The following is a 16,556-nucleotide window of genomic DNA, read 5'->3' on the forward strand; positions in this document are numbered from 1 at the left end:
TTTAGATTCGTCTAAAAACCAGTTCGATTATTGGCACTTGGATGACTTGTCTCACTGATCGTCTAAGTGCTGATTTAGGCTGGTTTTTAGACGTATTTCCATTTCGATTATGAGCCCCTTAGTGTTTGACTTTCAGGCCAACCTATCTGCTAGTGTAATTGTATTGAAATCAGAGGCTCCTTCTATTAAGCTTCCTGCATCTCAACATGCTTTATTTGATACTTTTTTCATCATTGCTTTAAGACTATCTAATTGGAAATCTTTTGACTCGCCTAGCTCAATTTTTGGTTACAATCTGTGTTACTACAACATAAACGCAAAATGTTGATTTCTACCACTATGCCTCTAAACACCAAATTTATTATGAAATGGGCCATTTTCAAGGATTATTTAGATTCTCTTTAAAGTTTTCACAAATTTGCTTATAATACTGTTTGCTTATCTGTTTCTTCTTCTCTTTTCTCTCTTTGGCCTCTGGGGGACCTTTTCTCCCTTGATTTCTGACTTTCCCTTCTCTTCCACCCCTTAGTAATCCCTCCCTCTTCTTTTCTTCTTCCCTCCTCCCCTTTTTACTATCCTCCTACTCTTATTGCTACTATACAATGGTATAACACAAAATCAAGAGACTTTCATATGATAGTATTGAAATTTCTCTGTTTGTATTTTTGGCATGACTACTTTGGTATTGGTTTCTTTTTGTATTTGGATAAAATTTTCAATAAATTTCATGGAAAAAAATAAATAAAATTTATAGAGGTCGGACCGATGAGGCCGAAGGGTGCTTGTGCTTGTTTTCAGGTTGGTTAACAGTTTCCAGGAATTGCTGAGCCGCCGCTTTATCGGTGAGGGTAAATACTTTGCCCTCCCTCCATACTCATAGGCTGGCCAGGTAGACCAGGACATATCTCACCCCTTTCTTATGGAGGGAAGAACAGATGGGTGTCATTTCCCACTGCTGTGTTGCAACCTTGGATGAATAGTCATTAAAGAAGAGCAAATGAGCTCCCTCATATTCCAATTTATATTTCTTTCTATATGCTTTCAAAAGCTGTTCTTTCTCTTGCCAGTTGACATATCTGGCTATCGCTGCTCAGGGCTTGATATTTGTTGCAGATTTCAGGCAGATCCCCGGTATACTCTTTCACATACAAAAGTAGTATTCCATACCTACATCCCCAAGGTTTCTGGATAGCCAGCTGTGGAAACTATTGTAAAGTTCAGCTTCTGTTAGGGACTTCGGAAGACCCACGAGTCTGAGATTATTACATCATTGCCTATTTTCCTGCTCTCTAGGCAGTCAGTGAGGGATGCAACGTGCAATCCCTCCACCCAATGTTGGACCTGCTGGGCTTCATCTCCTCACTCTGAAATTTCACGTTCTGCCTCCAGAATGTGTTGAGAGTTGCATCGAAGTTTTCATTAATGCTGTCTACTGCTGACTGCAACTTATTCAATCGATCTTCCAAGGTTGTAGTGACCATCCTGACAATTTCCTGAGCCCAGTCCCTGACTTGGGGAGGAACCAATGCTGCATTGGCCACCATCTTGAGCTTGTGTGTGTCAGGCCTGCTTTTGGAGGTTTTGGGGATCTTCACTGGCATTCCATACCCCAGAAATAATTAATCAAGCATAGCTCACCATGATCTTTCAGCTGGTAAGGGCTAGCACTTTTACAGCAAGTAATGGAAAGGGTTTTTTTTGCTGATTTTAGTGTAAGGTGCTGTGAAGCCCAGCAATGCACGTCTTGCTAGTTTGAGTGCATTATGTGACCCCCCCCAGGATACTGGTCTTGATGGACCTTTGGTCTGTCCCAGTATGGCAACTCTTATGTTCTTATGAGAAAAGCTTGGTTATTCAGTTGAAAAGTTTTGCTCTTCTTAATAAAATACTCTTTTAATCACTAGCAGCTCTTGTTTTGTGGTTTTAAGGAGTTCTGTAGTAGAAGGGTTGGCTTAGGGCTAACTGTGGGTGGAGGAGCAGTAGAAACAGGACAGTACTCGTTCCAAAATTAGACCACTGAACCAGGTACACCAGAATACAAGCATCTGCCTGCCATTGACATTGGGCGCAGCCACTAGGATGATCCCTAGAAGTGAAATGTGATGTTTAGAATAGCATTTTATATAACAGTAAATAACAGCAGATAAAGCCCTACTGTCAATCCAGTCAAATTCATTACAAAGCATTATTGAACCAACAATCCAATAGTATCATAACATTTTACTTGCTTAATTTCCACTATACAATGTCTTCATCTCCCCCACTGATTCACATACAATTTGAATATGGTATAAAATATGCTTATTTGTTCCTGATCCATCCTTCTCATTTTCAGGGCCTAAACTGTAAAAATATAATACACATGAAATCATAAATGTTTGCATTCAAAAAATATAACACCTACTTTTAAATGGTCTAGGTGTAGGTAGCCCTGGCACCAGAGACAAGTTATTGTATATAATTTATAAAATAACTGTCCATGCATCTTTTTTTACTGGAACGTGCACAAAGTTACCCTTGTCTTTTATAGGGGTGCATATGTTGTTTTGATAAAATATAATCACTCTGTAATAAAATTACTCCTATATGCTGTTCAACGGGTTAATGCCAAAGAACAAAAATATGTGAAATTAATTTAGTAAGTTATATATAACACGTTGTTACACATTTATAACAAAAGTTTTGCCTTTGCTGTGTCTGGAAAATGCTTCTGACCAAAATTCATTGTTGATATCAATGAATACAACAAACAAAAATTGACCCTTAATACTCCACAACCCCGAAGGTCAACCAAGATAGGAACAAAAACACTGTGGAGACGACGATGTCCAAGATGCAGGTCTTTATTGAAAATACAGTCAATGAATCCATATGACGAGATGTCAAGGACCCAAAAATTGGGTCATTAGTCCCTATTTTTGGGGTCCTTGACATCTCGTTATGTGGATTCATTGACTGTATTTTCAATAAAGACCTGCATCTTGGACATCGTTATCTCCACAGTGTTTTTGTTCCTGATATCAATGAATATCATTTTATTTTCTACTTAGTATACAGCTGTTAAAATTATGCTACCTGCTTGCTTCATTCTCTTAATATTTCCATTGTCTTTATTATCTTAGGTTTTTCAATACTTTATTAGTCAAGTCCGTCAGAAACTACACATTGTTCTGTGCATGAGTCCAGTTGGTGAAGCTTTTCGAGCACGATGTCGTATGTTTCCCTCCCTTGTGAACTGTTGCACCATTGATTGGTTTGTTCAGGTTGGTAACTTTCTAAGAAAAAATACTCATCTAAGTATCTTCAAGGTTTATTGTACATATGTTTCTGTAGGGAACTTATAATTGTACTTCATTTCTGCAAGGTAAAGCAGGATGAATTAATTTTTTTAAATGTGGGTGACATCATTTTGATGGAGCCCACATTGGTTCACTGCTCAGTATACTTCTAGAAACCTTTATAATCATTACACTGTTCATGTAAGTGTCTTCTCACTTACTGTCATTAGGTGGGACCCAGACGGTCTTCATTCTACAGAGCTTCAGACAGCTATAAACATATTTCATTGATCAAAATTGTTAATGTTCTTTTTTTATTTTGTTTTCAGTTAGACTCCTGATCTAGGAGGTATTTTAGCAGAGGGAAATGGAGGTCCTACTACTCTCACAGGCCTAGGTATCCTTCTCTTTCTTGTTTCTCTCAGAAAACCAGGGATTGTTGCCCTTTACCACAACAGTAGGGGCAGAGAAGTCCCAGCCATTTCCCCAGTCAAAAACAGGAGTGAGCTTCTGATTGGTTCCAGTGTAAGGGTTAAACCCCCTGCATATAGATTTTACACAGAGTTGAATACATCTCATGCAGAATTCAAAGACTATGCCTGAAGCAGGAAGGACCTTTGGCCTACATCTGCTCCTTAGCAGGCCTTATCTGTGTCTCATTAAAGCTTATGCAACTTGGATTTGTTTTTTAATCATGATCTTCCTGCCCACCACCTGTATCAAGGACAAGATGACCCCCCAGCCACGGTGGTGACTGAACTCTCTGAATGCTACCAGATGTTCTTGGAATTCCCTCTAATATATGCTATGCTATGGAGATATTTCTGGAGATGCTCAAGTCAAGAGGTCAGAACAGAAGGCAGGGAGAACATCTCATCATCTAAAATAAGCCCTGGGATCAGAAGGTATAAAGGAAGCATCCTTGGAGAGTTTCAAGATTTTATCCCCATGCTTGGTATCAGGGTCTGCTCTATGACACATGTTTGTTCCACGAAAGGGTGCTGGCCCACAATCCTGGTTCTAGAGGTCTGTTCCTTCAGTTGAAGCTGCATGAGTTGATGTCAGAAGCATGAAGCTGTAGACAGACCCAGGGTCCCTCCCAGAGTTTCCATTACACGAGAGAAACCTCAGGTGTCGTGCATTGTTCCAGAGCTTCTGCTGCCTGAGAGAAACCTCTTCTATACTTGTTTTCTCATGGTTTCTGCAGCTAGCATTGTACTTGATGCAGGTTTCCTGCTGTGGCTTTCTTCCCATTCAGGTCAGTCGACCCACTATTTTTTTTAAATCATCTTTATTCAGTTCCAATCAGAAAAGAAAAAACATCACAAGAACAAGCCACGCAGAATAGCAATGCAAGCCAGTAGTACAGGAAAAAGTGAACTGAGGCCTCAACACATAGGCTGAAGAAATAGAACTGAGAATTTTTTGTTTTATAGTCAAATGTATTTTATTGAGCTCAACAGAAATAACACAGTATGCAGCATATACAAAAAACAAGCTCAAATTATAGCAAAGAACCCACATCATACCCGTCCACCCAAACCCCCCAAACCATCCCCACCCCCCCTGATCCTCGTTCTAAGTACAACCCCATAAGAAACCCCATAAGAATACAGTACATACTACAAAGGTATACATAAAGGAGCAGAATAATGTACTCCTTCGAAGTACAACCCCATAAGAATACAGTACATACTACAAAGGTATATATAAAGGAGCAGAATAATGGAAGAAAACAATGTATCAGCAATTAAGCAAGCGGCTACGAGCCAGGGTAGTCATAGTGGTCCAAAAGGGTTCCCAAGTGCATTGAAAAGTACACCCTGAGAGGGAGGAAAAGTCTCGCACATCTCGACATTCCCACATCAGGATAGTAATCATCCGGCACCTCCATAAGAACATAAGAAACGCCTTCACCGGCTCAGACCTAGGTCTATCTAGTCCGGCGATCCGCACACGCGGAGGCCCAGTTAGGTACTCCCTGTAGGAGACCCGGATTTCCCGTATCCCTCGATATGATTTGCAAGAAGGTGTGCATCTAACTTGCGCTTGAAACCCAGAACAGTAGTCTCCACCACAACCTCCTCTGGAAGAGCATTCCAAGCGCCCACCACTCACTGTGTGAAACAGAACTTCCTGACATTTGTCCTGAACCTGCTGCCACTCAGTTTCAGGCTATGACCTCTTGTCCGTGTCACATCTGAAAATGTCAGTAATGCTGCTTCCTGGTCTATTTTGTCAAATCATTTTAATATTTTAAAAGTCTCTATCAAATTCCCTCGCAGTCTTCTCTTTTCGAAGGTGAACAGTCCCAGTTTTCTGAGGCGTTCTTTGTAGCTCAAATTCTCCATGCCTTTGACTAGTTTCGTGGCTCGCCTCTGCACCCTCTCCAGCAGAGTTATATCCTTCTTAAGGTATGGAGACCAGTGTTGGACACAGTATTCTAAGTGTGGTCTGACCATTGCTCTGTAAAGTGGCATTATGAAGTCCTCCGATTTACTTGTGATCCCCTTCTTAATCATGCCCAACATCCTGTTTGCTTTCTTCACCGCCGCCGCGCATTGAGCCGATGGCTATAGGGTTCTATCTATCAGTACCCCCAAATCCCTTTCTTGTTCGCATTTGGCTAATGTCATACCCAATATCCTATATTCATGTTCTTTGTTTTTCTTTCCCAGATGCATCACCTTGCATTTGTCTATGTTAAAATTCATCTGCCACTTTATCGCCCACTTTTCCAGCTGGTTCAGAGGGAGTAATCTGTGGTCTCTCCATCAAGCCATTTAAAAAAGATACATTTTAAAGCAACAAGAACTGTCCACTTGAGGAAGGCAGCTGCCCCCGATTTCCGGGGGGAAAAATGGGGTACATTACCAAATAATAACACAGGAGAATGTATAATGGTAATGGACCAAATGCGCTCCACAAAGAGAAATACAGCATCCCAAAAGGAGCTAATATTGGGGCAGATCCAGAACATGTGTCCCAGGCTCGCCTCAGGGGCTTGACAACGAAGACAGGCAGCGGACTCATGAAATCCAGAGAGATAAGCCCTCTTGCAGGAGAAATATATAAACGAAGGACTAACTTATAATGTTGTTCCCAAAAAGCAGTATAATTACAAATAGCCGGTAGTCTGCGAACAGCATGTAAAATCACATCATCAGATAAGTCCACTGCAAGGTCGCAAGCCCAGGCATCTCGTAATCTAATGTGGTCAAGCAAGGGGGACTCATTCTTCAGATGACGATGATGAAATTTAAGGGGAACAGGGAGCTGAGAGCCAGTTGAAAAGGCCGTGGATAACAACTCCTGGCAAGAAGTCATTAAGGAGTCAGAGGGCAGGAAATTAAGGTAATGGTGAATCTGCATATAAGCAACAGAATCAATGAGCGGGAGATCAAAGTCCTCCCTCACTTGAGCAAAGGACCGAGTCTACCCCCCATCATCCACCAACTGAAACACATATTGAATTCCCCTTGCTTCCCACCGGACAAAACTAGCCCCATCTATTCCAGGAAGAAAGGAGCCATTAAAGTGGATAGACAGAAAAGGAGTGACAGTAGAATAAGAGAGTGAAATTTACAGACCCATTGCCAAATCTTACAAAGTGGACGGTGCAACACCCTTCGAGAAAGAAGTTCAAGTAAAGGAGAGGGAACAGAATGAAGGTAAGCACTACAATGAGTAGTCTGAAAACAAGAAAGTTCCAAAGAAGTATTAGTAAAAGCAGAAGAACCCCTAAAAAGGTCATTAATATGATGCATACCACAACCATGGAGTCGCCGCACACTTGTAGGGCAAATGAGTTTCAAGTTTCAAGTTTCAAGTTTTTTATTTATTCTTGATTAATCGCTTTCTCTAATTCAAAGCGATGTACAATTCCAAATTTAGTTAAAAGAGAGCAAACAAACAGACAAACCAAACATTGGGATTTACAATGCTTACAAAGGTTAAAACTTATTAAACTACATTGGGTAAAAATGGGTAATGAAATACAATCGTTATATAAAAGATTAAACATGGGAAAACACATTAGGAAAAATAATAAATAAAAAATCAGGAATTAAAAGCATCATTAAAAAGAAATGTTTTTAATAGTGATTTAAATTTTACCAAATCTTGATCGTTCCGAATAAAAATTGGAAGAGCATTCCAGGTTTGAGGGGCTGTTACGGAAAATATAAATTGTCGTCTTGTATTAATCAATTTCAATGAAGGTATTGTTAATAGATTTTGATCAGTAGATCTTAATGTTCTTGTTGGATGGTAAGGTATTAAAAGTTTATGAATAAAAGCAGGAGTCTTATATAATAGTGTTTTAAATGTAAGTAAACAGATTTTATAAGTTATTCTATGGATGACAGGTAGCCAATGTGCCTTTTCAAGTAGGGGAGTAACATGATCAAATTTTTTAGATTTTGTAATAAGTTTTATAGAGACATTCTGTATAATTTGTAAACGTTTGATTTCATTTAATGCAATACCTCTAAAAAGAGAATTACAATAATCTATTTTTGATATGACTAATGAGTGGATAAGAATGTTTAAAGATTGTGCATTCAGAAATTTTGAGATGGATCTAATTTGTCGTAATCTGTAGAATGAAGTTTTAACAATATAACTTATATGGTCATGAAAGTTTAATTTGGAATCCACAATTACTCCTAATATTTTCGTTTTATTGACTATCTGTAAAGGGATATTTCTTATAGTAATTGGGGTGACAAGTGTGGGATTTTCCTTCCAAGGAAAAATCATCAAATTCGTTTTTTTTATATTAAGGGCCAGTTTATTAGTATTTAGCCAATCTTGAACTTGATCGAGTTTCTTACTAATCTCATGTATTTCTGAAATATTATCCGTATCTACAGGGTGTAACAGCTGAATATCGTCAGCGTATCCGAAAACTTGAAAACCTATAGATTGGCACAATGTAAGGAGTGGTGCTAGAAAAATATTAAATAGTAGAGGAGAAAGAATAGACCCTTGAGGAACACCGAAAGTGGATGAGATAGGATTAGATATAGATTCTTTAAAGAAAACAGAAGAAGAGCGATCTGTAAAATAAGAATTAAACCAAGAAAGAATTTGATCCGTGATCCCAATAGATTGAAGTCGATTTATGAGAAGTTTATGATCAATTGTATCAAATGCTGCGGAAAGATCTAGTGAAATTAATAAAGTAGTTTTGTGATGGTCAAGAAAATAATGAATGGATGTAGTTAAACCAACTAGTGATAATTCTGTGCTGTGATGTTCTCTAAAACCTGTTTGATTAGGGTGGAGAACGTTTGTTTTTTCTACAAAATCTAATATTTGGGAATAAACTATCTTTTCCGTTAACTTGGCCAGAAAAGGGATATTAGATATAGGCCTATAGTTTGCCGGATCTGTACTACTAGTCTTATTATCTTTGAGAATTGGACGGATTATTGATTTTTTCCAGTCTTTTGGTACTTTACTTTGGGTCAGACTTTCTGTAATTAAAGTATGAATAACTGGTCCAAAAATTTGAAAGTATTGTTTCAGAATGAACGGGGGAAGAAGATCTGCCTTTGAGCTTTTAATATTGATAGATTTAATAGCCAACTCAATTTCTTTTTGGCTTGGAAGTTTAAACTTAGAGCATTTTGAGGTTGAGAGTTCAGTTTTTAACTGATCATGGACAATGTTACCTTGTTGATTTATTACAAAGGAGTTTCTTATAATTTTAATTTTTTCTGTAAAGTGATCTGCCAATTTTTGTGCTGTAAGTGTGTTATTATTTTCATTTGACTTCTCCTTACTAGTTGAAATTGATATTCTTTTTAATATTTTATATAACATTGATGGATTTTTGGCCTTTGTTATTTTCTCTGAATAATATTGCATTTTTGCTTGATTTATTTTTGATTTGTAATATATAATTTGTTCCTTGAACAATTGTAAGTTTGTTAAGGTTTTATTTTTTTTCCATGCACGTTCTAGAGATCGGACTTGTTGTTTAATTAGATTCAATTCTGATGAGAACCAGGGATTGTGAATTTTACGTTTAGAAATTGTCTTTGTTTGAAGAGGGATTACTTTTTCTAAGAATTTTAATAGAGCTACATTCCATACATTTACTAATTCATCTATTGAATTTGATTTTGTTAAATCAATTTCAAATGAAGAGAGAATAGATTCTATATTAACATTATTGTAGTTTCTAAAATTTATTGTTTGATGTTTTAGATTATTATTAGTACAATGAGTGGAGTTATATGTTAATGAGATTAAATAATGATCAGACCATGGAACTGCAGAACAGTTATTTAATGACAAAGCCCTCCTACCAGACCAAAGAAACTTCTGGACCAAGTGCTCCACACGACATTCATCACGAGAGGTCAGATATAGAATGAGCACTTGAAAAACATATAACCAACAGGGGATAATGAGCATGTTATATAAATGTACCCGGCCTAAAAGCGAGAATGGAAGGCCACTCCAAAGCTGTAGCTTATTCTGAAGGGCCTGGAACAGTGGCTCCACATTAATGGAGTATAAGCGAGATAAATCAAGCAGAATGAACACCCCTAAATACTTCAAGGAAGAATCAGCCCTACACAGAGGAAACGTACCCACCCATGTCGTGCGGACCTTAGGAAAGGAGGGCAAGGCAAGCAACTTCTCCAAATTGAGGGATAGACCAGAATAAAAGCCAAACTCAGAAATAAGTTCTAACGCCGTTGGCAAGGAATCCGCAGGAAGATTAAGAATCAAAAACATATCGTTAGCAAATGCCAAAGTCTTCAATTCCATCCCCTCAAGAGTAAGGCCGCAAACCTCCTCAAACTTCCGGAGAATGCAAAGCAGAGGTTCCAAAGTAAGAAGGAAAAGCAAAGGTGAGAGAGGGCACCCCTGTCAAGTGCCCCGAAGAATAGAAAAGGAGTCCGTACTCGTCCTAGGCTAACAAACAAAGCCGGAATACTAAACTAAACTAAACCTTGGGTTTGTATACCGCATCATCTCTACATTCGCAAAGCTTGACACGGATTACAAGGGTTAGGGTAGAAAGGAATACGATGAGATTGACAGTGAGCTAGGGCAAAAAGAACCTTGCAGACATTACAGACTGATTGGCGACCACGGACAAAGCCGACTTGGTCCTCATGAATAAGCGTAGAAAGATGAGGAGCAAGTTGATCCACTAAGATACGAGAGAGAAGCTTGAGATCAACATTAATCAAACAAATTGGGCCATAAGAACTAGGGGCATCGGCCGCCTTACCCAGTTTAAGCAACAAAGTAATAAGCGCCTCATTGGCATAATGAGGAAAGGAGCCGCGTTAAAATAAGCCAACAAAGGACTACAGATAGTAAGGGAAAGGATGTGATAAAACTCCCCGGAAAAACCATCCGGGCCCGGGGCCTTATCAGAGTGAAGAGCCTTAATTGCAGATTCCAGTTCCGCCACTTGAAATGGACTATTAAGGGAAGACGTGACGTCATCAGGGAGATGAGGAAGTCCAGAGATTGAAAATAATCTGCCAACAGCTCTGGAGAAGCATCATCAGGGGCTCCATACAACTGTTGAAAAAAATCAAATAAGACCCCCCGAAACTGACGACGTACTGGTCACCCTACCTGTAGTCAGGAGAGTCGAATTTGGTTTCCTGCTGGTCTCAGCTGTCACTAAATGCGCCATAAGGCGCCCCGGCTTATTACCAAAGTGATGGAAACGATGTTTATGAAAGGCCGCCCATTTCTGAGAACGTAAGGAATAAGAGAAGTGAGAGCCTTCTGAGTAGGCAAATAATGTTCTCGAGTATCTCTCGAGGGAGCTGAATGAAACGAACGCTTAGCAGTGTGTAAGGCCTGTTCCAAAGTGACAATGCCTCTATGGAGACACTTATTCTGTGCACACAAAAAGGAGATATCACCTCAAATCACCATCTTAGCAGCTTCCCAAAACAAAACTGCGTCATCCATATGAGGAGCATTGTTGGTAGAATAGGACGTTGGGTCCGCAAGAAAGTTTGGAAAACTACGGAAGGAAACAGTGTGGAAGACAGAAAAATGTGATCAATCCGAAACCAAGTATTGTGAGCCCTAGAAAGATGAGTGTAGTCACGAACCTCAGGGTGAAGAAGACGCCAAGGGTCCACCACAGAAAGAGTATCACAAAAATCAGAAAGGAGCCGACCTCGGGCCCCCAATGAAGTAGAGGGAGTACCCGACTTATCAGAGTCAGGAACTAAAACCATGTTAAAATCTCCCAAAAGAAGAAGCGGGTCAGTAGAGTAATGAGAACAAAGCTGAGTCAGCTTCTGCAGGAAAGAAGATTCTGACGAGTTGGGGCCATATACAATCAAAAGAAGGTAGTGCTTATCACCCAGCGTCAGGTGCAAAAGAAGGTATCTACCATCAGCAGCCTTGTCAAGGACCTGAACACCTAACGGTGAGGATTTGCGGACTAGTACTGCTATACTGCCATGGCGACCTGGGGACGAAGCAAAGTAGACCTCCCCCACTCAAGAATGATGCAGCTTAAGATGTTCAGCATCTGTCAAGCAAGTCTCTTGTAAACAGGCAATATCCGAGCGATACCATTGTAGAGCTGTTCAAATTTTGGACCACTTAACCAGTGAGGTAATTCCCCCCACGTTCCAAGAGGTAAGTCTAAAAGGAGTGCTCAGATTGGAAAATCAGAAAATAAAGAGACAAAAGAATGCAGAGAAGAGACGAGAGTAACCCCAGGAGCCCTGCCTCCCCGGGGGGCAAGAAAGCCATACAGAACAGGAATCCCAACAAGCAGAGCTAATACAATGGGAGTACCCAAGAAACCAAACAATAGAACCGAAGGAGGACCGTCCACCCAACCACCCAACACCCCTACCTCCCAACCCACCCTTCACCCCCATAACAACCCCCCCACCTCTCAAAAACCTAGATTTAGGAAACCTGCCCACCAAAAGGGTACTAAGCGAAGGAGTCACTACATCGTGAACAGGGCCCCCTGTCCCCCCATACCCACACAGTAACAGTAAACAAGGTCCCAACACTGTAGAACACTACACACCAGAAGCACCCAGGCATCTCCACCCTCTTCCAACTCAGCAGAACATAGGGGAGCCCACCAACACCATCTGAAAAGGCAGCCCAAAGAAACAAAGGGAGACCAACCCAAACTGGACTGTATCAAACCACCCCAAGCAATGAATGTCCAAGATAAGGCTGAGGAAATAAAGATAAAAGAACCAGAAATGGCGAAAAATCAAGAGGTAGAACCAAAAGAGTCAGAAGTTAAACAAATCACTCACACGCCCCACCCATACTGACGTACCAAGGAAACCAAAGAGAAAATACCCCAAAGAGACCCAGGAAAGAATGCAAACACACAAGACACACTCATGCACTGATCCCCCAGCACACAAACCACCCAACCCAGGAAGAGAAACACCCCAAAGCCACCCAAACAGAAGAACACCCACACAAGATACTCTCACTGTCTCACTTCTCCCTACCCACTAGAACTTGTACAAGCCCAACTAGCACACCTCGAAGAATAGAGAGGGCCTCCCCAAGTAGTAAGAATAATGCACTGGGAAAGGGCCCAGTACCACATGGCCTCAGCTACTATCTAGTGAGGGAAAGGAGAAGCAAAGAAGCTAAGAAGGAACAAGTTCAAACAGGCCAATAAACACATCACAAACTACTCCGACTAAACGTCCCTGCAAACATATGCACACCAGGCAAGAAAGATTGCAAGAAAAAAATAACACAAAGGCTCACAGGCTCACACCGAACCCCAAAATCACTCGCTCGCGGGCCACCCACACCACTCAGAACAGACTGAACAACTTGTTAGAGATTAACAGGCAAAAGGAATTATGAGACAATCAGTTGGAATTGGAGGTACTAGGCTCCTCCGGCAATGTGTCCAAATATGCCTGAGCAGAGGCCACCGTATTGAAAGTCTTCCACCCAGCACTCATCCAGATTTTCAGGAGCACTGGGTACAGGAGCATGAACCGTCTTTTGCGATAATAGAGGGCAGAGCTAAGTGGGGAAAATAGCCGTCGCCTCTCCTGTAAGGCCAGAGAATAGTCCTGAAACAATCTAACAGGGTCCCCATTAAAGCAGAGAGTGTTCCTCTTCTGTTTGCACTGCTGCAGCAATTCCGCCTTGTGTGCATAACTGTGGATCTTCAAGATGATCACCCAGGCCTGGGCATGATCATCGCTCTGTCTGTCCAGGTGATGCACTCGTTCCAGCTGAATCGGCCACATACCCTCGGGCAAGGGAAACTCCATTCGGAGCTAGAACACATATCACACATCACATATTCAATAGTCAGCTACATGCTGCAGGCATCAGTGAAGCCCAGAAAGGTTCCCAGATAGTGGTAAAGTGATGTCCTCTTGGAAATTCAATATCCGTGAAGAGTCTCCTCTCCATAGCAGCTTGTGTGATCATCAGAGAACATCATTGCATTTCAGACAGCGATACTGCTGAGATCCAATGTTACAGTATGCATCGTTTCCCCAGAGCAGTTGCATGATTAAGAAAATCCTATAGCCCCCCGGACGAGGAGGCACCAGACGATAATGTCCAACTAGCAAAAGGAGTGACATACGCCAGGTTTAAGTCTAGTAGCAGGACACTGCAGAAACCAGGGCCCACCAAAAAGAGACTGTGCCTCGGTACCAATCCTCCAAGTGTCGCATACCGCAATCCCAAGAAAAATGTTCTACACTCAGTAATCCCAGCCCCCCCCCCCCCTTTATGCTTAGGAAGAAAGATGGAGGTCAGTGGCATTCTCACCCTCTTTCCCCACCACAAAAACCAAGACATTTTCTACAAAGAATGTAAGTGGAGGGGAGAAAGTAGCAATGGGAGAGTGAAAAAGATGGAGCGATTGAGGCACTATGAGCATATTATAGAGTACTTTATGGCCTAACAATGCAATCAGGAAATGATGCCAGGCCTCCAACTGTCATTTTAAGAGCCGCAATCTTGGGGCTATGTTGATGTCATATAGCTGTATAAGGTTGCGGGGTAAGAGTACTCCAAGATATTTAATGTGATCATCCGCCCATAATAAGGGGAAGGGGCCCTCCCAGTGATCCCGTATCGTCGGTTATAAAGGTAACACAGAAGATTTATGTAAGTTTAAAGAAAGCCCTGCATAGAATCCAAATTCCGCAAGCTCATCTAAAACCCACGGCAACGAAGACTGGGGATGCGATAGTGTAAGCAACATATCATCCGCATAAGCTAATACTTTCAGAGAGTGAGGTCTCAGGGACAAGCCACAAATATCCGGTCCAAGTGTAGTGTCCGGAGAAGGGGTTCAAGATACAAAACAAACAAAAGCGGGGATAAGGGACCCTTGAAGATAGAGAACGACTCCGTTTTTGTCCTGATCACCAGGAGCTGGGTCGCGGGGTTAGAGTACAACAATTGAACTTCAGCCAGGAACCAACCATCTAACCCAGGGGTGGGCAACTCCGGTCCTCAAGGGCCGGAATCCAGTTGGGTTTTCAAGATTTCCCCAATGAATATGCATCGAAAGCAGTGCATGCAAATAGATCTCATAAATATTCATTGGGGAAATCTTGAAAACCTGACTGGATTCCAGCTCTTGGGGACCAGAGGTGCCCACCCTTGATCTAACCCCACATAGTGGCAAAGAGGAAATCCCAGTGTACTTTATCAGGTATCTTTTCGGTATCTTTTCGGTATCCAGGCTCACCAACAACCCTGGAACCTGAGCTCACTGAGGAGTTTCCAACACAAAAGTACCCAGTGAATGTTAAAAACCGAATGATGATGCAACAGGAACCCTACCTGATGGTCTCCAATAATAGCCAGAAGGTGCGCAGCTAAGCGATTAGCCAGAAGTTTAGATACAATTTTTAAATCTACGATAAGCAAAGAAATGGGATGATAATGGTCTGGGGAGGTACCATCCTTCCCGGGCTTAGGTATCAATGTAATCAAAGCTGTATTAGTCCAGTCGGGCAGTACTCCCTGCTCTATAGCTGCAGTGTAATAGGTTGTCAAAGGAGTCATGAGTTCCAAGGATTACATTACATTACATAACATAACATAATAAAACATTAGAGATTTCTATTCCGCCATTACCTTGCGATTCAAGGCGGATTACCAAAGAGTTATAAACAGTGGGTTACAATGGAAGATCATTTGTCATTTCTAGAGAGGTAAAGAGTAGGTCAAGTAGTTTCTGTGTGGCGGGAAGAGGGAGGAAGGAAGGACAATAAATGTTAAGTTAAGACTGTTTCAGGAATTTCTTGAAGAGTATAGTTTTTATTTATTTTCTGAACATCTTGTAGTCTAGGGTAGTTATCAGTAGGTTGGAGATCTGGTTATCTAGTTTAGCTGCTTGAGTGGCTAGGAGGCCATCATATAGTTTTTTCCGTTTTACTTCTTTAATCGAGGGATGTGTGAATGGGGTGTGTGTTTTCTATGTCTGACTGAGGTGGTTTGGATGAGGCGGTAGTTCAGGTAGGTTAGGCTGTCTCCGTTTAAGGTTTTAAATAACATACAGTAGGATTTAAATAGTATTTCTTGGATTGGTAGCCAGTGTGAGTTGATGTATGCTTCTGTAATATGGTCGTGTTTTCTCAATGAGTAGATGAGTCTTAGAGCTATATTTTGGATTGTTTGTAGTTGTTTAGTCATTGTAGCAGGGCAGGGGAGGTAGAGAATGTTGCAGTAATCTAGTAGACCTAGGATTAGGGATTGTACTATAAGCTGGAATTGTGTTCTTTCGAAGAATTTCCAGTCTTATCTTAGGTTTCTCATAACTGCAAAGGATTTCTGTATTGTTTTATTTATTTGCGGTTGCATGGTACAGCATTGGTCTATAGTCATTCCTAGTAGTTTTATGGTAGTTTGAATGGGATAGTTGATTGTGTTGATTTCTATATTGGTTATGGTTACATTACATTAGGGATTTCTATTCCGCCATTACCTTGCGGTTCAAGGCGGATTACAAATGGATTGTCCGGAGATTAGAAGTATTTAGGGAGTAGTTTGTACATTTCTTTGAGTTGCTAAGGATTATATCTGAGTTGTCATGATATTGGAAGTACATATGTAGTAGTTGAAGGTGATGCAGGTGATGCTTGGAACATTTCTGATTGTGTTAGTTCAGTTTTATGTGTTTTTTTGAATAGAAAGGGTTCATATTTCTTTTTTGAAGGTTTTGTAGTCTGTGGTTGTAGTCAATAGGTTGTAGAGTTGTGGGTCAAGTGTTGCAGCTTGAGTGGCTAGGAGGTTGTCGTA

General features: G+C 40.9%; 1 protein-coding gene across 1 annotated transcript in view; it reads left to right on the forward strand.

Moving 5' to 3' along the window:
* LOC117347325 (dynein heavy chain 6, axonemal-like) overlaps positions 1 to 16,556 on the forward strand; it is a 2,502,256-nt gene that overhangs the window by 1,643,054 nt on the left and 842,646 nt on the right. Inside the window, 1 exon segment of the mRNA XM_033918113.1 lies at positions 3,123 to 3,263. Coding sequence (XP_033774004.1) covers positions 3,123 to 3,263 — 141 coding nt within the window.

This window comes from Geotrypetes seraphini, chromosome 1, assembly GCF_902459505.1.
Source record: "Geotrypetes seraphini chromosome 1, aGeoSer1.1, whole genome shotgun sequence".
Classification (NCBI taxonomy): domain Eukaryota; kingdom Metazoa; phylum Chordata; class Amphibia; order Gymnophiona; family Dermophiidae; genus Geotrypetes; species Geotrypetes seraphini.